This window comes from Meriones unguiculatus, chromosome 16, assembly GCF_030254825.1.
Source record: "Meriones unguiculatus strain TT.TT164.6M chromosome 16, Bangor_MerUng_6.1, whole genome shotgun sequence".
NCBI classification, from domain to species: domain Eukaryota; kingdom Metazoa; phylum Chordata; class Mammalia; order Rodentia; family Muridae; genus Meriones; species Meriones unguiculatus.
Window position 1 is genome coordinate 2,732,721 of NC_083363.1, and position 24,639 is coordinate 2,757,359.

Below are 24,639 nucleotides of genomic sequence, written 5' to 3' on the forward strand. Positions count from 1 at the left end.
AGGCAGAAACAGACCGTGGTGGCTGCCAAATCAGTGAGCTCTGAGTACAGCAACAGACCCTGCCCCAAAAGTAAGGTAGGAGGTTACTGCAGAAGTCACCTGCTCTAGACCTCTGCCCTTCACGTGCACACAAGATAAAACATCTTTAAAACTAATGCACACCAGCTGGCTGTGGTGGGACACGCCTTTAATCCCAGCACTCAGGGAGGCAGAAGCAGGCAGACTGCTGTGAGTTCGGGACCAGCCTGATGTACAAAGCAAGTCTAGGGCAGCCGAGGTTACACAGAGAAACCCTGTCACGAACAAACAAAACAAAAACAGAAAAAGAATGCAAACCATAAAAATTCTCACAGGACTGCTGGATGCAGCTCAGAAGTAAGGCTCAAAAAAGGAAGATAAGGCTTCATTTGAGGCACAGGTGCCCCAGGAACCCTGTTAAACACAGCTCCCACTTCCCACTTTCCCTCTTTGTGTGTCCTGGGCATCGGCAACCATCCCCTTCACCCTCCCGTCAAATGAAGGCCGTTGAGCCTGGGGCGGTTCCATTCACATGCCCGGTGCTCAGCGCCATTTTGCTAATAAACAACTTAAAAAGCAGGTGTATTGAGCTGACCTGTGAGTAAGCTAGAGGGCTGTGCACACAGGTTTAAGGGCTCTGAACTGCCCCAGACCTTTGGGACGGGCGCTCTCCGTCGGGTGTCTAGAAACAACATCTGGAGCTGCTCATAGCCTCGCCATTAAGGTATTTGTTTATCGCATTTTAAATTATAGTTTAAGAGCCTCTCTCTCCCATGATGGCCACTGAGAACTCTGGAGAGGATCCAGACAGCCAGAACTGAAAGCGGCCAGCGAGCAGAGTCGCAACTCCCAGCCTGCCCCAAAACCAGCCCCAGCTCACAGCTGCTCGGAGGCACCAGGACAGAGCTCTCCCCGGCGAGAGGAACTGAGAAGGCACTGAGGGGGGGGACAGTGTGGGGACTCTCCAGGCTCAGTTAGCCTTGACCCCTCAAGCCTGTGCCACGCCTGAACACAGTCCCCCAGAAACAGACTGAAACGTAAGCTTGTTCAAACTGGAAGGCTTCGTTCTGTTTCTATGGATCAAATAACTGTATCTTTACCCTCTTCGTTCAAAGAGTCTGAAACGTCTCCCACAGGCAAATGGCTTAAAGAACAACTGAGACAAAGGAAAAAAATAAGGGCAAGAAAAAGAAAGAGAGCCGAAGCTGAAATGTATATACAACAGAAATGTCAAGAGATACGAGGCCAGCCAGATGACTGTGGGTAGAGGCTTTTGCCACCGAGCCCCGGACCGACAAGGTCAAAGGAGACCGCTGACTGCTTGAGGTTGCCCTCTGACCTCAGGGCACACATGCATCCTGCAAACCAACAAAAGAGCCGGAGCTGGCTGACACGGTTGGCAGGCCCACTGTAAAATACTTCTCAAAGGCAGCTGTTAACCACTGGCAACCTGATGTTATCTGCAGGGGACATCGCTGCAAGTTGGGGCTTTCTGAGTTCTCAAAAGGCCCTATTCAACAGGGCACACATGTGTCACCAGGTATCAACCGGCCACAGTTGGCTCTGAGCCACGAGGTGGTTTCACCGCCAAAGAGAGAAAGAAAACCAGGCAGAAGACTCACAAAATTCTGCCTTTAAATCTCATCCCAAATGCCAAAAGCTGTTTCAGCTTTTGAAACCACATGGCCCCAGAACTGTGTTTTACACGGGCACTAAAGCACTCCCCGGTCAGTTCCAGAGAGGCAGAGTCCGCAAAGTGTGTTCCGGGCCAACCCTGCAACATGGAGACAAACCCACACTTGGATCCTCGGCTTTGGAAACAAAACATCGGTAACAAGGATCTAAGATGAAGCCACAAGTGGAAGAACTCATTTGGAACCAGCTGGTAAAAACATTACATATGAAAAATGCTACATGTGACTGATCCCAGCCCTGGAGGGACAGAGCAGATCCTGTGAGTTCAAGGCCAGTCAGGAATAGATAGCAAGACCCTGTCTCAAAAAAAAGTTGCATGTCCAGGACAGTAGAGTGTGTCTATAGGAAGTGGAGCCATGTCGACAGGAAGAGGGAGGTGAATGAGAAAGCAATTTGTGCTCAAAGTACAGCATACACTTGTCCTAGCTAGGGTTACTGTCGCTGTGCCCGAAGCAACCTGGGAGGAAAGGGTTAATCTCGCTTACACTTGCACCCCGCTGTTCAGGAAGTCAGGACAGGAGCTCGGAGGGGGCAGAAGCCTGGAGGCCGGAGGTGATGCAGAGGCCGTGGGGGAGACCGTTTCCTGGGTTGCTCATCACAGCCTGCTCAGCCTGCCTTACAGACCCCAGGACCCCAGGGTGGCGGCGCTCACCACGCCTGGGCCCTTCCCATCAGTCACTAATTAAGAAAATCGCTGCTGACATTTTCTCAAGTCCCGCTCCGAGAGTGACTTTAGCCTGTGTCAAGCTGACACAGACCCAGCCATCACAGTACTGACAGGGAGATGTCCTTTCGAGACCTGGTGCTATGCACAATGAAAAGGTCACGTGTCTAACTCTGTAGGATGGAGGCCAACCTGGACTTTGAAAGAATTAGACCCCTGCAGATATACTTACTTAGGCCCTCAAGCTGGCTCAGTGGGTGGAAAGCACTGGCTGACCAAGCCTGACCATGAGTTCGATTCCTGGATCCTACAGTGCAGAGAGAGAATCCTGAACGTTGCCCTCTGACCTCTACACATGGACTGTAGCGCACACACATCCACACACCCACACACACCACCATCATCAACAAAAATAAAATAATTTCAGGAGAAAGTACGTTTTTTTATTATAACAAGAGAAATTAGATATAAAGTACCTAAAAGTTCTCAAAAATCTGAAGACCTGGAGCTAGCGGTCCGGTGCCTTTAATTCCAGCACATGGGAGGTGATGGCAGGAGGATCTCCATGGGTTCAAGCCTAGGCTGTTCTGCATAGCGAGTTCCAGGCTAGCCAAGGCTATGTAGTCAAACCTTGTCTCAAAAACCAAAATGACACCTGGGGAAAGGGCTGGACAGATTGCTCAGCAGGGAAAGGGCTGAACAGATGGCTCAGCGGTTCACAGTCTTCTTGCTCTTGCAGAGGACTCTGGCTCGGTTCCCAGCACCCACACCAGGAAGCTTACGGCTGCTTGTAACTCTAGCCCTTTGTTGTCTGTGTTGTCTGTGCATCGTGAAGTAGATCCAGTGAGGGGTTTTGTCTGCTCTAGGACTTCATGCACAGAATTGCTGTTCCCCTGACGTATGAGGGTCCCAGGACTCCTGCCTTCTCCCTTCCTGCCACGGCCCTCAGCTCTAGCCTTCAGCGCTCCTAGGCCTCTGCATAGACTTTTTTGCTGCCAGGATTTTAAAGAAACCTTTGAAGAGACTCCAACCCCTGTGATCTCGAGTAAGCCCGTGTGTTACAGAATGTTACACTCCACTGGGACCTGGTCACCCTAACCAAAACTTCCAAAGTCCTTGCTGGGAAAAACCATCTCAGGAGGAGGCAGAAACAGCAGTCGAGGAAACATGCCAACTTGGCCCAGCAGCTTCAGTTCCGGGTACAGAGGGTGTCTGGCGTCTGTCTCCCTAAAGAACTGGGGGGGGCGGGGAGAAGAGAATGGTGAGCAGCGGACAGCGGGGCAGGATAGACAGGACGGACCCAGAGCACCAGCTCATCTGTATTGCTCTCTTTTTACCACCCTGCACAGAGGCTCACACGGAGGACACTCCCCACATAGCTTTAAAAACAAGACAACAACAACAACAAAGATGTGCTTTTACTTTATGTGTGTATCTGCATGTATGCACACTACATGCATGCAGTACCTGTGGTGGCCAGAAGAGGGCGACTGCTTTGCTCAAACACTGTCTGCTTTTAACTGAAGAGGGTTTTTATACAGCCCAGGGAATGGTGCCTCCCGCAGGGGACTTTAACTCCAAATAACCCCCCAGGCAAGTCTACAGGCCTATCTCCGGGGTAGTTCTAGTTCTCATCAGGCCGACAGTTGAGATTAACCCTTACACCTCCGTTCCCACCAACACCTAGACTACTACCCAAATAAGTGAACACCGTTGCCAGGCAACCCCAGATCAGATCCCCGTGGCTCTGCCAAAACTTCAGGATAAACACAGCTCAGGCGTTAAGGGAAGAACCGAGCTGGAGCTGGGCCGGCCCTCAGGTGTTAGACATCCAAGGGAGCCGATAGCCAGGACTTCCGTGAGACAGAGAGCATACAGGGTTGAGGATCGGCTGAACCCCAGGCTCTGTCCGCTCCTGCCTGCCCTGGAAAGCGCGCAGAAGACACGGAGTGAGGTTAAAGCTCTTCCTCTGAACTGAAGATGGGGATGAGAGCTTTCTCCTGTGGTCTCTCAGTCAAGGCGTCTTTTCATGCGTGTGCCTGGCACACCCGGAAAACAGTAGTGGGCCTCCCGGAGCGGGAGCCACTCTGGGAGAGCTGGAGAAGCAGTGTCCAACTGCTGAGCGGCCCAGCCTTTCCTACACCCACCTCCAAGGATGCCTTCCCTCCTGAGACCCAGCGCAGGCACGGAGCAGGACGCTGCTGGGGGCTGGGAACGGGGGAGCCTGGGGGCTGGGAATGGGGGAGCTGGTGACTACACAGCCCTGCAGAGGCTCCGATGACCAACTGTAAGGACCGCTAAGAGGGATGTAAATTCTGAGATGAAGTAAAAACAAAACCCACTGCCCCACCTTTTTTGAGGTCCCGAACTGTGGATCAGATCCACGCACCTGACACTTCAGCTCGAGAGAGCAACGTGAGGAAACGGGACCGTCCGTTACTCACTTCCCTGGCGAAGGGCAGCGGGAGAGGGAAGCAGCCACCCCTTTGGGGAAGCGGAAGCAGCAGGAGGAGTTCCTGGGGCAGAAGTGGCCAGGCAGGTGGCTTAGGTGACTCAGCACAGAAGCCTGGTTCCTCTCCACGGGCTGAGCAGCACCTTGGTGGGGGGGGGGTGGCGGGGGGGGAGGCAGGGGGCCGCTATTGGACCTCTGAATGGTCTGGAATATTTCCCTTCACCGAAACGAGAGTGTCCCACCTGTTGTTCTGCATTTCCTGTTGGAAAGCCAAACACAGCCAGGCCTGGTGGTGCACACCTGCGTGCCCCGCACTCAGAGACAGAGGCAGGAAGAGCAGAAGTGTGAGGCCAGCCTGGGCTACGCAGAGAGACCCTGCCTCAAGTAAACAGAGCTGGATTGTGGATACGAGGTGGAAGAGGAGGAGAAAGGAAAGGAAAGAAGGGAGGGGGAAAGCACTGAAGAATGGAAAGTTAAGAAGGACAAGGGGCTGGAAAGCCGCCCAGGCAGTTAAGAGAGCACCCTGCCCTTACAGAGGACCAGAGTTCGGTTCCCGTGTGAGTAATGAAGCTCACAGCCACCTGTAACTCCAGCGCAGGAGATCTGATGCCCCCTGCTGGCCTTAGTGGTCACCGCACTCATGTGCACACACATAGAAGCATAGATACAAATAAAAATAAAACCAGAGTTACAGACAGGTGTGAGGGGCCCTGTGGCTGCTGGGGACCAAACCCGGCCCTGTGCAAGATGAGCCATCTCTCCAGCCCCTCTGGTGAAGTTTTAAGTCCCTGCTCCAGTCCGACAGGGACAGGAGACAACATACAACATCCACTTAAATGTGTAAATTTCTGCCAATAATTCTATTTTCTACAAACACTGAGGATAAAGAGCTCCTGGTGGGCTCATCTCCCCGACCCTGGGGAGTGTCCTCTGGGGTTTCCCACGAGGGTCCCAGTTTTTACCCGGTGACTCACAGCAGAGGCCTTCGGGAACTCAGAAAGCAGAAAGTGTCCATCCGCCTGTGAGATCAGAGGAGAGGAGGGCCCACGTGTGGCTGTCTCACCAAGGCCCGTCACCTGTCATCGCTCTGAAAGCAAGACCGAGCTCAGACACGACGACACGGCCACCTTCCACCGCCTTCTGTCCAGAGTGCACGTTTGGATTTGTACTCTTCAACAAGGCTTTTAAACCCGGTCACTGAAACGTTAGCAACTTCCCACGCAGAGGGACGTCGCCAGATGTCCTGGCCTGATTTCCGTTGCTGCGATGAACGCCATAATCCAAAGCCGGCCGGGAGGATACGCATAGGATGAGGACAGGGCTGACATAGCCGGCTCCCAGGCGACCCCGGGGGAAGTCAGGCCAGGAACTGAAGCAGGGGCCCCGGGAAGGCAGCTGACTACTTACCGGGTGCCTGCCGAGGGATGGTTCCGCCCGCAGTGGGCCGTCCCGCCCCCGCAGCAACCCTTCACCAGGATGATGCCCGACGGCGACGGCTGCCCGCAGGCCAAGCTAAGGCAGACATTTCTCAACCGAGGGTCCTTTCCCAGACCTCACCCGTACACCACGCGAGATCTGAAGTCTTGTTTTTGCCTCTTGTTTTCCGGTTTCCCCCACACTGTTACTTTGATTCTAGGATTGCCGGTTTGATAGGCACCAAGCGGTCAAGCGCCTGTTTCGGGCCGAGTCGTGAAAGCACGTGCCTTTGGCGCCACCTAGCGGCTACCCGATGAGACCATTCACAGGTTTGGGAGGGTGACGAGATCTCTCCATTTTTTTAATTATCCTGAACCCAAGATACGAAGTTGAAAACAGCAACAGCTAAAGAAACTGTCAAAGGAAACGCATCACTTTTCTAAGTGCACAAGACGTGAAAATCAGTCACTTTTGGAACTTCTGACTCTCACAGCAAGGGGATGGAATCTAGTGCCAGGAGAGCGGGAGTGCGGGCGGTCTCCCAGGAACACGCTTGCGGCAACCTTCTCAGCTGGACCCAGACACCCGCACGCACAGTCTCAAAGACCAGCTTCACCTGTGTGCTGACACCTGTGCCGCCAAAGTTCTAATTTACCTGATTTTCACTGTGGTCACAGAATCCCTTGAGTTTTAAGCATGTATTTTGTAAAAAACAAAAACAAACAAACAAACAAAACCACCCTTCTCACTTTAAAGGAAATGAGAGGTTTTACTTTTCTGGGCCATGTTCCAGGAACCCGGAGTCGGTTTGCCCCATGGCAGGAAGGCAGTTGTGTGAACGTTTTATAGGACGTCGTAAATCAAGCCACCCACAAAATATATTAGTGGGGACGTCACAGCAAGTGGCTCACAGCAGCGCCGGGAGATTCTGCTGTAGATTTCGGGGACCATCCTGTGACGTTCTGAGTTTTGGGGCTGGTGGAGGGCAGCAGATGGCTAAGTTAATGTTTCCCAAAGAGTTTTCCTGAAAATTGAGAGGATGCTTGGTTGTTAGCGCTAACTGCCAACCTGACATAGCTCATAGTACCCTGGGCAAAGACTCTCGGTGAAGGAGTCAACACTGGGTTGGCCTGTGGGCATGTTTGTGTGGGATTGTCTTAACTAAGTTAACCGATGTGGGAAGGCCCAGCCCACTGTGGTGACATCCCTCCCTGGGCAGCCCACCGTGGGGGACATCATTCCCTGGGCAGCCTACTGTGGTGACATCCCACTGTGGTGACATCCCTCCCTGGGCAGCCCACTGTGGTGACAGCCCACTGTGGGTGACATCCCTCCCTGGGCAGCCCACTGTGGTGACATCCCTCCCTGGGCAGCCCACTGTGGTGACATCCCTCCCTGGGCAGCCCACTGTGGTGACAGCCCACTGTGGTGACATCCTCCCTGGGCAGCCCACTGCGGGTGACATCACTCCCTGGGCAGCCCACTGTGACAGCCCACTGTGACGACAGCCCACCTTGGTGACATCCTCCCTGGGCAGCCACCCTGAAGCGTATGGGAACAGGTAGCTAAGCATGAGCAGGGCGCAGACGTGCACTATTTCTTCTGCTGGTGACTGCGGATGTGAAGTGAGCAGCTGTTCCAAGCTGCCTTGACCTCCCCACAGTGAGGGCTGTCACCTGGAGCCGTAGGCTGAACTAAGCCCTTTATCCCGAGTTGTTTTTTGTCAGGGAATTTTCCCACAGCAACAGAACTGAACCGAGGGCTGGCCGTCACCTCGGCCTCATCGGTGGACTCCGCATGGCTGGCAGGACACTAAAGAAAGAGCCAGGTGAGTCTGACTCTAGATCTTCAACTCCGCCGTCTTCAACTCCAGATCTTCTCCGCAGGAAGTTTGAATCATCCATCAGCCTTATAGGATCTTCAACATTGATGTGATTTTTTTTTTCTGGGAATATTCAAGAAATGTTCTCTCAGGTCCGCTGAGCCCGGGGGGTGGGGGGTAAGGGAGAGCCTGCCCAGAAGCAGCATCCCCCAAAGGCACAGTTTAAATTTCCACTTAAAAGTCAATAACACGTTGTAGCCTGTAGGTGTCAGCAAAGACTGGCGAGCAGCAGGAAACCCGGCTGGCCGGAGCAAAGCGAGTTTTCATGGTTCTGCCTTGTGTCGCTTTGCCCTGTGAGTCTTTTGGCCATGTTCTCTAAGTCTGTGTCTGTGTGTGTGTGTCTCCCTCCCTCTCTGTCTCTCTGTCTCTGTAGTATAACATGAGCCCTGTGTGTGTGTGTGTGTGTGTGTGTGTGTGTGTGTGTGTGTGTGTCCCTCCCTCTCTGTCTCTCTGTCTCTGCGTGTCTCTCTGTCTCTGTAGTATAACATGAGCCCTGGGCACATGCTTTGCTGGATATTCCTTGATGACTTCTACTCACTTCACTCAGCCGAGGTCCTCAGCTTGGCGGCAGGTACCTGCTGAGCCATCTCAAGCGTCTGCACGAATTTTCTCACACACTGGGTGAAGGATCTCACCGTGAGAAGCCCACAAATGCAAGCCAGGGAAGGGATGAAGGAATTTCTATGTATGTGCATCTGGCAACAGAGCCAGGAAGGGGCATCTTTACGGTCTGATAAAGGTGGAGCTGTGCAAGCAGAAAAGCGGTCTTGAGGGGTAGGAGGGTCACTTGGTGTGCTGCGTTCCTAGCGTGCAGGGAGCTCTGGGTTTGGTCTCCAGATGTGGTCAAGGGTCAGGAGCTCAAGGCCATCCTTGCTACTTAGAGATGTCAAGGCTAGCCTCGACTATGTGAGACTGTGATGGAGAGTCAAGGAGCTGAGTGGTGAAGGGTCTCCCTATGCAGCTCTGGCTGTCCTGGAACCCACTGTATACACCAGGCTGGCCTCGAACTCACAGAGATCCTCCTGCCTCTGCCTTCCGAGTGCAGGGATTAAAAGCGTGCACCACCACACCCAGCTTTAGGCTGCAGTCCCTCCTGCCTGGGATTTTTCATAGCTCCCTCACCTTTTACTGTGGCTGCTTTTAAACATTTTGTTAGTGTAGTTATGCTAACCCGTGCGTGCTGTGGCATGGGAGTAGATGCCAGAAGACAGTTTGTGGAGTAGGTTCTCTCTCTCCTTCCACCCTGAGGGTCCTGGGGATAGGTCTCAGGTCATCGGCTTGGGGTCAAAGGCCTTTGTGCCCCCCCCCCGCCCCCCGTCATCTTCCTGGCCTTGTGAACTGCCTTTTAAAAGTATATTTTGGCTTTGTACAGACACCCTGAGGAAGGTCTCTTTTGGATCTACTGATAACTTTTGGCTACTTTTGGTGAATCCACCAGGATTGTTGCTCTCATTAAAGAGTTTTGTTTGTTTGTGTGTGTGTTTGTTTGTTTGTTTTAATAAAAACTACTCTACCCAGAATTTTAGGGCTCCACCAACAGTCGATAGAGCTGAAGTTTCTCCAGGGAAGACAGTGTCTGAAGCCATCCTTGAGACAGCGTTTCTCGGTGTAGCCCTGCCTGTCCTGGAGCTCACTCTACCGACCAGGCCTGCCTCTGCCCCCCAAGCACTGGGCTGAAAGGCCTGCGCCACCACCCACCTGAGTTCCAGAGCTTTTGGCTCCCGTGGTAGAGAGAACATGACCTTGACACTATCCACATCAACAGGAGCAAAGTCCCATTGGCTGGACATAGTTAACACTCTTTTTCATGGCAGGAATTATTGGTTTGGGGTCTAGGAGTTTAGGTCAAGTTACCCTGCCTGGGCACTCCGTTGGGTAGCTTTAAAACAGCTCTGTTGGTCTAAGTTCTGGAGATGTTTTAAGGTCAATTATACTCGACAGTAAGAGGGACCTTCGGGGAGGTGGTGAGAACCTGAGTATCTTCAAACACAAAGACTTGGTTTGACTAAACCAGGAGGTTTGAGTCGGCAGCAAACCGGGTTAGCGCAGAGCGTGACGCTCGAGGCCTCACGGTCAGCTTCCTCACCACGTTAAGAACTTACACCACGGGGAACGCATAACTCTTAAAAAGCTTGACACTAAGGGGAAAAATATCATCTCTATGAGCCGGGAGCGGTGGTGCACGTCTTTAATCCCTGCACTTGGGAGGCAGAGGCAGGTGGATCTCCGAGTTTGAGGCCAGCCTGCTCTACAGAGCACCAAATAGTGTTCCCCTGCAGCAAGCATTTTCCCCTTTGTTGAGGCTCTCTGTTCCCACAGCCCTCTACACCATCGGGCAGGATTTGTGTTTTATATTAGATTTATGTGCTGCTCATGGGAGTAGCTCCCTAGGGGCTCATCCTGAGGTCAGCCCCCACACACACTGTTTGTTAAATTTTTTTTTCTATCCATTTACATGAAGGGCCTCAAGACACGGGGCAATCACAGTCCTCAAGTGTCTTCCCGGATAAGACAACTAAGGTTCCCTCTAAGCCAGCTGTGGGCTAATAGCATAGCGAACCTGGTGTCTTTATGTGGTGCTCAGAGACTCCCTAAACTGGAAGGGAGCGCTGTTACAACAAGCAAGGAAGGCCCAGGACGTGCAGAATTAGATGCTGAGTGACAGCAGGAGAAAGGGGCTACACATCAGCAAACCAATGTCCTGGGAACAAAAGGGCATCCAGAAATCCAGCTCAGGACGGACCATGGAGGAAGCCAAGGGGAGGTCCAGGCTCCAGAAGGGATTTACCGACATCCACCTGAAGAGACAGCGCAGGGCCCAACCTGTATCTGTGGCCAACTTCTCTGGTGAGGCAGGCTCTCACTAACACAAAAAGCAGAAATGGTGGTGCTGGGGTGGAGAAGGAGGAAGAGGGGGAATTCTGGATCATCCTTGGCTACAATAGCAGTTCAAGAACAGCCTGGGCTACGTGAGCACCTGCCTCAAAAAATAAAACTAAAATGAGGGGCCTGGAGAGATGGCTCTGTGGTTTAAAGCACTGGCTACTCTTCTAGAGGACCCAGGTTCAGTTCCCAGCACCCAGGTGGGAGCTCGCAGCCGTCTGTGCCCCAGGTCCAGGGAATCCAGTGCCCTCTCTGGCCTCCAGTGGGCATCAGGCGCACCCATACATACATGCGGGCAAACACACAGACACATTGAAAGATTTGGGTTGTAGCTGAGTGTGGTTCACATGAGAAATGCCGCCACCACCACCTCTGCTGTTTGAACACTTGGTTGGAGGCTCAGTTGGGGGCTCGGTTGGGGGAGGTTACGGAACCTTTAGGAGACGGTCCCTTGCTGGAAGAAGTGTGTCACCGGGACGGCTCTGAGGTCTTCCAGCCTCATCCCGCTTCCTGCCTGCATGTTCTGCTTCCCGCTGTGGGTGAGGAGCAACCAGCCCGCTTCCTGCCCCAGCCAGGCTGTGCCTTCCCTGTCAATGGCCTGTACTGGTTCGGAACCGCAAACCCAGACCCGCTCTCCCTCCTGTAAGCTGCTTTTGGTCATGGTGCCTTATCACAGCAAAAGAAAGTGACAGGTGAAGCACATTTATCTAGCCTGTGGAGAGCCCGAAGTTTGATCCCCGGTGTGTGTGAGAGAGAGAAACTGAAACACTACTACGGAATTTAGTGTAATTTTGTTGCTGTTAAATGTGGGGCTTGTGGGGAAAAAAAAAGACAGGAAGACGGTGCAGCAGGTTCTGTGGACGCAGGTCTTAGCAGGAAATGGTCACCTTTAAAGACACTTATCAGGAACCATAATAAAAAAGTTAGAGTCACGTGAGCTGACCACAGGTGAAGAGGGACTGCACAGGCCAGAGAAGGAAGGAAATGAAAAGACAAGAATAGCAAAGCAAATCGCTGAAGCAGAGCCGTGAACGATCAATGGAAACTAAAACCGGCCTTGGAAACCACGTGTGGATGCGGCACTCCAGAAAAGGGTGAGGAGCAGATGGGCCTGGCTCCTGTGTGGAGGGATCTGCATCACCAAACAACAAGGAATGCAAGAAAGCGTGTCTGTGCGTCCCGAAAGGCACACCCGGCACCCGAGGAAAAGCGAAGTAAATGATGCCAGGGATGGCATGGGCTTGTCGGGGATTTGAGGGTGTCTCACAGCAAAGTGCCAGGCCTGGAGAGGCTCAGCTGCTCCCGCGCAGGACCTGGGTTCAGTTCCCACCCCCAGCACATACCACTCTGTCTTAGCCAGAATTGCTGAGCATTCTCCTTTTCCACTGGTTTCTCTGTCTTTCCCAGACATAAGGTATGCTGCCCTAACCCCAGGATTCTCCTGACAGAACTGTGGGTGCAGCGCGTGTTATGAATATTACACGCCATGGAACAGGGAGGGTGGAAGGAGGTTGATTTGAGGGAAGGGAAGAAGGGTGTTAGGGCCTGAGTGAGCCCTGAGGGCAGAGAGGTAGAGAGATGGGGGGAGGGAAGGCTCCCCAGACAGCGGGAAGGGGAGAGAAAGGGCAGGCAGAGAGAGCCCCTGGCCCAGGCGGTGACATAGACATGGTTGGGACCCTAACGGCCCCTGAGTGCAGGCCCCTGGATTTGCCTGCACACCTGACAGTGGGGATCACTGTTTAGAAGATGATAACTTCGGATGTCAAGTTTCATGAGGAGGGCTGCCCCAACTCCTCTCCAGGCCCCACACACAGCCCCCCAACTCCTCTCCAGGCCCCACACACAGAAGCCGGCTAGGGCCCAGGGACCCAGCCCCTTGACCTCCACCCACCCACACCTGCCATGAAGTTCACAGTTTACCTGACCCCTTCCCCAGCTCGTCAGATCCTGGCCTTCAGGGTTCCCCCGCAGGAGCCCACATACAAACGTGTCCACAACCCATTGCGACCCTGCTGTGTTAAACTCCTCCCTACGCATGTGTGTGTGTGTGTGTGTGTGTGTGTGTACGTGTTAGGCTTCTTTCTCTTGATTCTGTTATTAATTTCTTCATTTCCGAGTGCAGGTGTTTTGCTTGCATGTAGGTCTCTGTTCTGAACCCAGGCCCTGTGAAAGAGCAGCCCATGAGCTACTCACTGAGCTCTCCAGCCACCAGCTTCCTTTTCTTACGGCAGTTCAGTTCCCAACTCTAATTCCAAAAGCAATTCCACAGACCAACTATCTACACCCGGCAAACAGACATCAGCGGAGCACCCTCCCCTCTAGGTGTAATCTCCCCAGCAGGTGAATGTCTCTGTTTGGGGTGCCAGGAAGAGAAAGGTGACGTCCTAAGGAGGAGTAACCATCCAGAGAAGGTTTTCAGAATAAGCTGTCAGGTAAACACACACCCCACGGAGAATTTGTTCTTTGGCCTCTGACAAGCGATTTCGTCCCTGACCTCACTTCCTGTTCTGCGATTCAGGGAGCCTTTGTGAGAGGCAGAGGAATGAAACTATAAAGCACTCGTATGCCCCGCCCCCCACGATTGTGGAAGGAGCAAAAGCCACGAGTAACAACAGCAAAGGCGGCTGCTGGGGCTCGCGGAAGGCACAATCCTGGCTCTTCACAGGAACAATTCATTTAGCCCTCATTAGAGCACTCACAGGCTGCTAAGGTGAGCAGGATGAGGGCAGCTGCCGCCAAGCCGGCAACCTGAGGTCAACCCTGGAACCCACACAGTGGAAGAGGAGGGCCGACTCCTCACACTGCCCTCTGACCCTCTGACCTCTAGATACACACACACACACACATACACAAGTACACACACACATATACACACAGAGATATACACACAGACACACACTCACACACACATAAACACAAACAGATATACACACACAGACACACACTCACACACACACACACACATACACAAGTACACACACACATACACACACAGAGATATACACACAGACACACTCACACACACACTCACACACACATAAATAAAATGCAGTTTCCAAAGGCCTCTTTGAGCTAATGGGTTGGCCCCTCCCTCTTGCTCACGTGGGGACTCTATCTCACTACACTTCAATTTCTTCTTATGAATTATAATTTCAAAGTTGCCTCCAGTTCTGTTTCCTGCAAATGGGAAACCGAGGCCCCAGGACAAACTTGGGGGAAGCCAGTAATTCCTCCAGTTTATTTCTTAGGCGTGATCACCGATGACATACTGGCCTGCTGTGACGAGGTGCAGCCTTCACCAGGGCCTTGAACCCCCTCCTCAGACCAGTTCACCTTGGGAAAACAGCCTGCGACCATGACTGGACTATGGAGACCCCCCGACCCACCCAGAGCTGCTAACATTTACATGGGGAGGGGAACGCAGTAGAGGGAACTATGACGCCAGAAGGCGGGGAGTCCTGAAGACGTTGGGGGTACGGAGGCCTCCTCAAGAATCTCCTTCTCAACGTGCAGTTCTGCCTCTAGTGCCATCCTGCAGGGGCGACAGTAACCAGACGGTGAGAGGTGACAATCCAGCACACCCGCCAGCCATGTCTATGACCGCCTGGTGCCTGAGCCCTCACACAGGTAATGCAAAGGCCCAGCAAAGGAACTACCTCCTGCCTGCCCCCCACCTAAACTCTGGGAGTGTGGACTCCCTTCTTCCCTCTCCCAAACCATCACAGCCTGGATGATGGCATCCTTAAATCACCCTCTTGGTTAAAAGCTGTTCTGTGCCAGTGAGCACAAGACCAACAGGAATATTACCTTCCGGGTACGTGGATCCTGGGAGAGGAATGTAGCCTAGAAGAGGAAGATGCTTGATTATACCAGTCCCCGTGGATGTGGGGACCCAGCACTTTTCAGGTCCTTACCACAGAAGTGCTAGTAAGAGAATCACAGACAGAAAGTGAGAGAGACAGGGAGGAGGAGGAGAGCAGGAGGAGGAGGACTGGGGAGGGATCACTCACTGGAGGAGCGAGACTTCCGCCAGCTGAACAAACCAAGACAGAAGACGATGACGCCCAGGCCAAGGGTGGCTGCAGACACAGAGACCTTCACCGTCTGGATGGGGGACAGCCCGACCACTGCGGAGTAACGGAAGTTCTTAGAACTAATGTCTCCGGCTCAGCCTCAGGGCACCTGCCGCTGGAAGGGTCGGAAGGGTCGGCACACACCGTCCTCTTCCAGCACGGCCCTGAGGAAACTCTTCCCACAGTTCCCTCCGGGCTTCTGCGCCCCTCCCCCACCCCACCTCCACCCCCACCCCAGCCTAGTGGGGCCCTCCGCTCCCCGGGCCACCTCCCCAGCCACCCAGGGTTCCTCAGAGCCCATGCTGGCTCCCAGCCTCGCTCGGAGCAGCTTCCTGTTAAAACGTCCCCTCTCTTTCTGGGCCCCCAAAGTTCCATGGAGTGAGCCCCGCATCCACACTGCCCACTTCTCCCTCCAGAGTCTCCCATCTTCCCACCCTACAGCCTTTGCCATCCCACTTGCCAGAGCTATTCCCAACTGGATTCTTTATTATTATTATTATTATTATTTATTCAGCATTCTGTGCCTGCATGTGTGCCCACACCCCGGAAGAGAAGAGGGCACCAGATCTCACTATAAATGGCTGTGAGCCACCATGTGGTTGCTGGGAATTGAACTCAGGACCTTCCAAAGAACAGCCAGTGCTCTCAACTTCTGAACCATCTCTCCAGTCCCCCCCCAAAAAAATAAAAAAAAAAAAAAACTAGGAGAGCACTCTCACCAAAGGAACTCCTGTGTGCCCTACCAAGGAGACCTGGTCCGGAAAGCTCAAGGACATATGTGTTTTCCTCTCTCTTGTTTCTCATCTATGCTGGCTAGTTCTGCGTCAATTTGACACCAGCTAGAATCATTTCAGAGATGGGGACCTCAGCTGAGAAAATGCTTCTGTAAGATCAGGCTGTGACAAACCCCCAGTGTAGGGCATTTTCTTAATTAGTGGTGGATGGGAGAGGGCCCAGCCCGCTGTGGGTGGGGCCATCCCTGGGCGGGTGGCTCTATAAGAAAGCAGGCTGAGCAGGCCAGTAAGCAGCATTCCCCTGCGGCTCCTGCTGTCAGGTGCCTGCCCTTGCTTGAGTTCCTGCCCTGACATTCTTCAGTGATACACCAGGATGTGCTGGTGGAAGCCGATTAACCCTTCCCTCCCCAACTTGCTTTTGGTCATGGTGTTTCGTCAGGGCAATAGTCACCCTAACCAGGATACCAACCCGTCCCAGGGACCCACCAGAACCAACTGCAGATACAAAGCTCCCCACAGGGGAAGGAAGGCCTGGCCTGGGCAGCCAGGCTAGGACCCTGCTCCTGGCCTTTCCTAACTGCCCTTCCCCCTTCTTTCTCCCTCTCTTCTTTTCCAGTAATCTCCAAGTTGGTATGTACCCTCTCTCATTACCTCTAACTCCCCCTGGTCCTAGGGTTCAAACAGTGTCAGTGAGTTCTTTATCAATTAGCCTCTTCACATATCCACAGAAGTGTCTGCCAGCCTCGGCTGGACTCTCCCCTTCTGCTCAAAAAAGCTGCCCAAATTCAGCACAGCCCTATCCCGAGAGGAAATCCCGGTTCTTCTTCAGTCTTCACTATTGTTTCATTCCCAGTCCTGACAAGATGGCTGACTATTGGGAAAACAATCACAGTGAGTTCTGGGGTTTGTTCTGAAGATGCTATCGAGTCTACGCTCCCTCAAACAGATGAAAGGCATCCACGCCGCATCTGCCAGCAGCGGCATAACCCTAACTCAGTTTGCAAACCCTCAAGAGGATCCTCCAGCCTCACTTCAGTCCCAGCATCCCCCTCTCTCTCTCCCTCAAGCCAGGCGTCTGTCCATGGCTCACTCCCAGTCCCCACTTACTCCAGTCCTCACGGACGGGCTTGGGGGTCCCGGCATGCTGCACCACACAGGTGTAGACATCCCCATAGGAGGGGGTGAGGGCTAGGTAGGAGACGGCCTGGTATGTCCAGTCTCCGTTGGGCTGGGCCGTCTTGCTGCCGCCGTGAGGAGAGACTAGCTGCCCATTCTTCATCCAGACGATGGTCACGTCCGCCGGATAGAAGCCCCAGACGTAGCAGGCCAGCATCACAGGCTCCCTCGTGTTAAAGGGAGTGGCTGGGGCTACTTGGACAGATGGCGGTCCTGCATGGGAGAAACAGTTCGGGTTGGCAAGGGAGGCGCCTTCCGTCCTTTCAAGGATTTCTCCGGCCACCAGCTGAAAGGGGAAATAGCACGCACCCCACCTCGCTGGGCTTCCTCCCACTCTCTCACTGCCTTTCTTTTTCCCTCCAAAGTCAAGTTTGATCACAGTTGGTAAACGCCGGGTCTGGGCCGTGAGCTGTCTGCCATGCACAGCCAAGGCTTGTGTGTTTTCTGGGGAAGCCTCAGGCTGTCTTTTTTTTTTTTTTTTTTTCCAGAGCTGAGGACGGAACTCAGGACCTTGCACTTGCTAGGCAAGCACTCTATGGCTGAGCTAAATCCCTAACCCCCTTGTGTGTTTTCTGAGACGGGGTCTTATATAGCCCGGGCTGGCCTCACACTCACCAGAGGGCTTGGGATGATCCTAACTCCTGCTCTCCTGCCTCCTAGATCACCTGCCTGTAGCTCCATGCCTGGCAATGAGATTATTAAGACCGCCATCTTCTACCAGTTTATTCTCCCAAAGAATTCCCCTGCTCGCCTCTAACACAGCACTTTTTGAGCAATATCTTAAGTGAAAATCTTCAGTGACCATCTCGGCCAGGTGAGGCTGAGAAGGCAGCTCAGAGGCCGCGTCTTACGACGCACCACTCCAACCTTGGGTGCGCTTCAGCGTTTGTACCTTAGACAACTTCACAACCTTGAAGCCATTCCCATGAGCTGTTCTCACTGCAAAGGATTCTGGGAGGAAGAGAGCCGGCACGGGAATCCCTGGAACGCTGCCAGTCTCCCCTCCCACGCCTGCACGCAACAAAACCTCAGCTAAAGAATCAGGAACGAGCCTGGCTGTGGACCCAGGCTGCAGTCCCAGCTAGCCGGGATGCTGCAACAGGAGAGTTACAGGTTCAAGGCCAGCTCAAGCAACTTGGGGAGACCCTGCCTCAGAGCAATCAGAAGGGTACAGAGCTTGTTGGGCATGTGCAAGCCCATAGGTTCAATCCCCAGGACTGAAGAAAAAAATCCTTAATTAACTAAAAACAAGAGACAGGAGGACTTTGGGGGAAGTCGTGGGGGTTCTCTGCCTTGGATCTGAACCTGACATGCTGTGGCACCTGCTTCTGGCCCTCCTGTCAGTACCTTCTCTTCACACCATCCATTCTCCATCTTCCATTCCATCTCGGAACCACACTGTTTCCCCCCTCCCTGCCCAGACTCCCTCTTCCTACATTCCAGGTCCGCACCGTTTCTCCCTGCCCAGGTACCAACCCTTAGCTTCTCAGGAATCCCCGTGTCCTCTGCCCTCCTGTCCGTGTTCCCCGACTGGCCCCTGCACTCCACCACCGCCCCGGCCCCACCCTCTGCTCACGCGTTCTGTGGGTCAGCGCATCCCAGAAGGGCTGGGTGTGCGTCCCACAGTCCTGGAGGCCATTGTGCAAGCGCTGGATCAGGCTGTCGTCTTTGTTGAGGTACTGTGAAATGAACATGGCCAAGTTAGCCAGCGTCCCGAATTCGCAGGGGGCTACGTGTCCTTCCTCCGGATCCCAGCAGGCCAGCAGGTCTTTGTTGAAGGAGACGCAGTAGGTGAAGTCCTTCGGAACCCCGTCATCATCCAGCAGGCAGGTGCTTTCCACGTGAGCCACAAAGCCACCTGGAGGAGTCGGAGAAGGGAAGATGGGTCAGTGTCGGCATGGCACAACCGCCCACAGATCCCGGCCCGGCATTACTAAAACCTTAGGATGCCTTAGGGATGGGTGCAACTTCTGCCCTCACATCTGAGTGTTAACTTGGTTCCTCACTCGGAGCCCTGAAGCCCTTGGGACTGGACGACCGAAGGGTCTTTTGCTCTAATGAGGTCAGTCTTGGAGGAGCCCTGGGGTGGGGCCTGTCAGTGGAAACCATGATTGCACTTACATCTCATATGATGGAGCCAGAGACTTTTACCTCCATCCTTCCGGAGCGGGGGGGGGGGGGGGAGAGCTGGAGCCTGGTTAAAACTAAATCCTATCTCTTTGATGAAGCCTAAAAAGCTCAGGGGACAGATGCAGCTGCAAACACCTCAATGCCCAGCACTCTGGGAGGCAGAGGCAGGCGGATCTCTGAGTTCGAGGCCAGCCTGATCTACAAAATGAGTACAGGGCAGCCAGAGCTACTCAGAGAAATCCTGTCTCAAAAACAAACAAAACCAAACAAAACAAAACGCCCAGGCTGCGGGGTTCTGAGACCTTCCCGGCAGGGGCACACACCCCTGTGGTGAGGAGCACACCCCGCCTCCCAGGAAGCCGAAGCTGCTGCATCTGCTGCGCCTGGGCTCTCTGGACTTCACCCCGGGAACCCCTCTGTCCCTGTTCTTTAAAACATTCCTCGTGGGGGTGGGGATGTGGCTGGCTGCTGAAGAGCAGGTGCTGCCCTTGCGGAAAACCTGATGCCCAGGGAGCACCTACAGGCTGTGGCTCAGGGCAAGCCCAGCTCAAGGGACTCTGATGCCCTCTGGACTCCTCAGGAACTACACAAATGTGGTGCCCTTGCAGAGAAGCAGGCACACACGTGTGCGCACACACACATACAGAGAGACAGAAAGAATGTTCTTAATCTCTTGCCATAAATGAACAACAGTAGTCTATTTGCATAGACTGTATGCCCGCTCTGTTTCCCAAGCCACGGGGCTGTCACTCAGCCAAGCTGGATGGAAGTTGTGGGCAATTCTGGGATTTACTATCCATCCTTGATGTGGGTGCTGGGAATTGAACCTGGGTCCTCTGAAAGAGCAGTCAGTTCTCTTAATCACTGAGCCACCTCTCCAGGCCCCGAAACTAAACCCGGCCATTGTTTTTGCTCTGCACCAGCCTTAAGTGTTAAGGCTATATATTTAAATGACTCAGTTTCCCAGGCTTTCCTGACACAACAACAGCAAACCAAACAAAAACCAGAAGACACTTTAAAGTTAATCCCACTCTTCTCCCGACATAACACGCTATGACGTGATTAACTCCCACATCTGTCAGAGGCATCAGGTTCGGGAATGAGCAGGAGATGCGTGTGCACAAAGTTAAAAGTGATTAGCACCGTTTCCTCTGTATGCGAGGCTAAGTGACAGGAAGGGCCCCCCAAGATTCCTGTGCGGTTAGCATGGCTGTCTACCCCAAAACAGACCTTCGGGGCAGCACGTTGCTGACAGGGAGATGAAGGGTAAAGTAAGCGAGGTGGGCACACTGCACTGAGGCAGGAGGATTGCCATGAGGTTAAGGCTAGTCGGCTATACAGTGTGCCTGTCTCCAGTGAGAGACAGACAGACAAGATGGATGGGGAGGAAGAGGAGAGAAAAGGAAACGGAGTCGAGAGAGGCAGTCAGCCTTGCTCTGTGCTGGAAATGTTCTCGCTTTTGACTCCATACAAGGGCACAGAGCTCTCTCTTCATGCCAGGTGCCATGCTAGGCACCAGGACGCAGCAGTTCCCGTCCTAACCTACGTCCCTGCTGGGCATCCATTCCACAATCTGCGAAACTGACTGGTTCTTCAAACTGCTGTCAAATGCAGCCCACAGTGCTGGGAGAGCCATAGCAGCGGGACTGGCTGGCCTGGGGCCCTCAAACCTGCTAGCGAAAATGAACGTGTTTTCCCCAAACAGCAGCAAGGGAGGGGGGTCCAGGAGGGCCTTACCTACGCCCACACAGCCCAGGCTGAGGCTGAGCAGCAGCAGGAGTGCGGCCATGTTCCACTCTCGGAAGGTGCAGGAAGGTCTGGCCCCTGGGGCAGCTCTGGCAGGGGCCTCTGGGCTTTTCCTGCCCCAGCCTGGACAAACGGTCTTCACACACCGAGGTGAATGTGGTGCCTGTTGCTCAGGTCCCTTGCTCCTTGCTCAGACCTGGCCCCAAGTCCCTTGGCCCCTCCTTAGAGCCTAAACTTACACCCGAAAACTCAACCAAATCCTGGGTCCCAAAGGGAAAGTGGTTAGAGTAGCTGGGTAGGCGTGTCAGACCAATCCCTGAGTGTCTCAGCCTAGCGTCATCAGTTACTAGGTAAACCTCCTCGTGGCCTAGGCTTTGAGCACAGGCCTGGGGGTGGTTCCCTGAGGGCCAGGAATGACTTTCCCCTCTTCCAACAGGCCACTTCTAGACAACCTTCGTCTCTGAAAAGACGGTCACCTAGGAGACAGCGCACACGCCCCTGGTCTGCCCTGCCTTGTCACTCGGGAGGACACAGGCTCAGAGGCAGGGCTGTGGGGAAGGAAGGAGAGTGCACAGATTTGCCTTGTATCAAAGCAAGACTGTGAAAGACAGAGAGCAGGGGCGGCGGGGAGACCCGATCCCTCCAGGGCGGCAGGGGCGGCCGGGACCCGATCCCTCCAGGGCGGCAGGGGCGGCGGGGAGACCCGATCCCTCCAGGGCGGCAGGGGCGGACGGGGCGGACGGGGAGACCCGATCCCTCCAGGGCTGCTTCTCAGGGTTCCTTTCCTCCCAGGCTGCAACGCTGCTGTGGGAGCCAGGAAACCCTCTCCCCCTGCACTCAGGCATCTCTAGGGCAGCCCTAGTGACGCTCCTGGTGAACCGCTGACCTGCGCCCAAAACTCAAGCTCCCCCAACCCCCCCCCCCACTCTCAGCTTCCCTGAATGTGTCCTGATGCTCCATCCTGTCGGGCTGGTCTCTGGATTATGAAGGTACCAGTAAAAGAGATGTGTCCCCCTGCCGTTCTCCGGGAAAAGACCAAGTCTATTGGGCACACTGTGCGCGCGCTCGTGTGCACACCTGCTCCCTATGTGGGCGCCTCTGTGTGTGCGCGCACGCGCATGTGTGCGAATGTACGCGGAGTCCACGGGGACGCCCCCCACCTTGCTGGCTGTAGTTGTTTCAGAGAGGGTGTCTCGCTGGCTTGGAACTTGCCAAGTAGGCTGGGCGACCTCTCTGGCGAGCCCAGGGACGGGCCTGCCTCTGCCTCCACAGCACTGGGGCCACAGCCGTGCACAGCCACGTGTGTGTGTGTGTGTGTGTGTGTGTGTGTGTGTGTGTGTGAGTCCTGGGGATTGAACTCAGACACTCAGGCTTCCGCAGCCAGCGCGTTCCCAACTGAGCCGTCTCCCGTTCCACGCAGGGTCACACACAACAGGGGAGATTTTAGAGGGAGTTGCCTCTTCCTCCAGCCGCGAACCGCACCGCTGACAGTTTCTTCTCGCTCATGCAAAGTCTTGAACTGACCACATGAACTATGACAGACGCACACGCCGACACGCCCGCGCGCACACACACACACACATGCTCACACACGGACACTGCGTAGCACACACGCACACGCCCGCCACACACACCCGCTCACTCACTTCCTCCCGTGCTGGGCTGAACCCCAGACAGCAGAAGCTGGTGGCCCTTGAGCCGGAGAAGAGGAGGAAGCGGGGAGCCGCAGTGCAGCCCTCCCCCCAATGCGCCCCCCCCCCGCACGCCTTCCTGCCCCTGGAGCCCCCCAGCCTCTGCCAGCTTGAGCGCGGCGTGCCTCCCCGCCTCGGCCTGCCTTCCCTCCCTCGCAGGAGTCGGGTCCCCGCACCCCACACCCACTTGCAGCCCCCAGGAAGCCCCGCTGCGCGGCTGCCTGCACCCACGTGGGCGTGGCCCCGGCGGCGAGGCCCGGCGGAGTTCCCTCCGGTGTCTGGCTCTCCACTCGGGCCGCCAAAGGAGATGTGAAACCTTGGGAGACCCCGCAGGAAGCAGGAGGAGGAGATTTCACTTCCATGTTCAAGTGGACGCGGAGGGAGGTTGTCAGGGGCAGAACGGGGAACCCCGGAGACTGTGCTCAGCCAAGCGGCTCCTGGGTCCCCAGGCTTCTGCCCGCGCAGCTCCGTCCTCACAGGGTGTTCCCACGCCTAGCGCCCCGCCGCCATCACTTCACCACCTCGCGGCAGCAGGACCCCCCAGCCAGGGTCCCGCGGGACGTTCTTTGAAGGCCACTTTGTGCAGACCCACACCGCGAGTCCTCTTCTCTCCTCCTGCCTGTCCACATGCCCGGGTCCCACACGCCCCAGCGGGCTAACGCTGGGGTATATCAACGCCCCAGGCATTTCAGGGGACCAACCGCCACACCTGAGAAAGATGGGATCCTGCCCCCAGGTCTTCCCATCTGAGGCCAGGGAAGAAGTGGGAGAAAACTTGGTGTCGCGGCTACTTAGCAATAAGGCCAGAGGGATTAACGGGAGGGAAGAGAAGGCACCGCAGCCAGTGGGCAGAGCATCCGGTGTGGAGCGGCCACAGAGGCAGACCTTGGCCAGCAGGCTGGATTCACGCGCAAGAGGAAGGCACTGGGGTCTAGCCCTGGCTCCCCTTAGCTCCCAAGCCTGGAAGGTGCCTTCGGCTCTACAAGGGGATGGAGCTATCGGAAACAAAAGCAGGTGCTGATATCAACACCATCCCCGCCTGTGACCTTGCGTTTCCCCTGGGGGTGTGGCCTTAGCCATAGGACTCTCTCCTAGGCGTTTCCTAAATTCATTCTATGTAGCTCTCAGCTTCCTCTTCTGGGCAGATGGTTTTCATTCAAGGCTCCATTTTGTGACAGAAAAAAAGAAATGCTGGAGCAGTCATCATTTGTCCACAGGGGTCTGACAGCTGAGACTAAACAATTCTGTTGCGGGAAGAAATCAACTGTATGCAGGTTCCACTGGAGAACAGCCAGCTGGAATGGTTGTTGTTGTCGGCTTTGGTTTGGGAGGTTTTTGTTTGTTTCTTGAGACAGAGCCTCAGCATGCAGCCCATAACGGCCTTGAACTTTGGGGATCCTCCTGCCTCAGCCTCCTGGTGCCAGGATTACAAGTGTGTACCATGATGCTCAGCAGAAGGCATTTCGGCATCCATTCTATGTCCCCAGAAATCACATGAAAAAGCTGGAAATACAGTTTGAGGACTATCAAAACAGGTGGCGGAGTCCTGAAGTCCCAGCACTGGGGAGGCTGGAGCCAGGGATCAGGAGTCCAGGGTCGTCTCAGCTATGCGAGCTCCTGTCTCAAAATGGCAAAACTGGCATTTAAAAAAAGTCTACATCAATAACTGGCAGAGAAAGGAACCCGTGGGAGGGTGCCGGCCTCACGATCCACCCACGGAGAGCCAGTGAGTGAGACCCTGCCAGCACCCACTCACCGCCAAGGATGCCTGGTGCTGGTGCGGACAAAGGCAGCCGCTTTGACCGACAGCCTCTCCCTGACCTCGGAACTGCAAATTACAAACCAGTTGGTGAAAAGTTATCATTAAACAAGAAAGTGAACCCTGAAAAGTCTGTGTCTGAAAATTCTAAGAAAGACAGAGGAGGGCCAGGAGGGAGGGGCAGGAGCTGGGTGTGGACGGACCTGCGGTGGCCGAGATGCGAATGCGCTGCAGGAAAACAAGCATGGCGCCACCAAGCAAGAAGGACGAAGGAGGTTTGCCCGGGATGGGCTTCCTTCTGGGCAGCATTTCTGCTCCAG

At 54.5% G+C, this 24,639-nt stretch overlaps 1 protein-coding gene across 2 annotated transcripts; it reads right to left on the reverse strand.

Moving 5' to 3' along the window:
- Nucleotides 1-14,233: 14,233 nt before the first annotated feature.
- On the reverse strand, nt 14,234-21,151 carry LOC110543088 (class II histocompatibility antigen, M beta 1 chain). Of its 2 annotated transcripts, XM_021629530.2 has the most exons (6): nt 20,861-21,148; nt 18,570-18,851; nt 16,925-17,206; nt 15,021-15,137; nt 14,818-14,853; nt 14,234-14,542 (listed from the first exon to the last, which is right to left on the reverse strand). In XM_021629530.2, the coding sequence occupies exons 1-6, from the start codon at nt 20,910-20,912 to the stop codon at nt 14,532-14,534; spliced, it is 780 nt and encodes a 259-aa protein (XP_021485205.1). In that variant the 5' UTR covers nt 20,913-21,148; the 3' UTR covers nt 14,234-14,531. The 2 variants fall into 2 exon arrangements, with proteins under 2 accessions (XP_021485205.1, XP_060225077.1); XM_060369094.1 differs by lacking the exon at nt 14,818-14,853 and having other exon boundaries at nt 20,861-21,151.
- Between the last annotated feature and the right edge of the window lie 3,488 nt (nt 21,152-24,639).

What these genes read in the sequence shown, in the direction of transcription:
- LOC110543088 (XM_021629530.2), bottom strand. Translation starts at nt 20,912, where the DNA reads ATGGCCGCACTCCTGCTGCTGCTCAGCCTCAGCCTGGGCTGTGTGGGC. An exon ending in CCTGGGCTGTGTGGGCGTAG is followed by an intron (nt 18,852 to 20,860) that starts GTAAGGCCCTCC and finishes CGACTCCTCCAG; the next exon opens with GTGGCTTTGTGGCTCACGTG. An exon ending in GCCCGTCCGTGAGGACTGGA is followed by an intron (nt 15,138 to 16,924) that starts GTAAGTGGGGAC and finishes GTTACTCCGCAG; the next exon opens with TGGTCGGGCTGTCCCCCATC.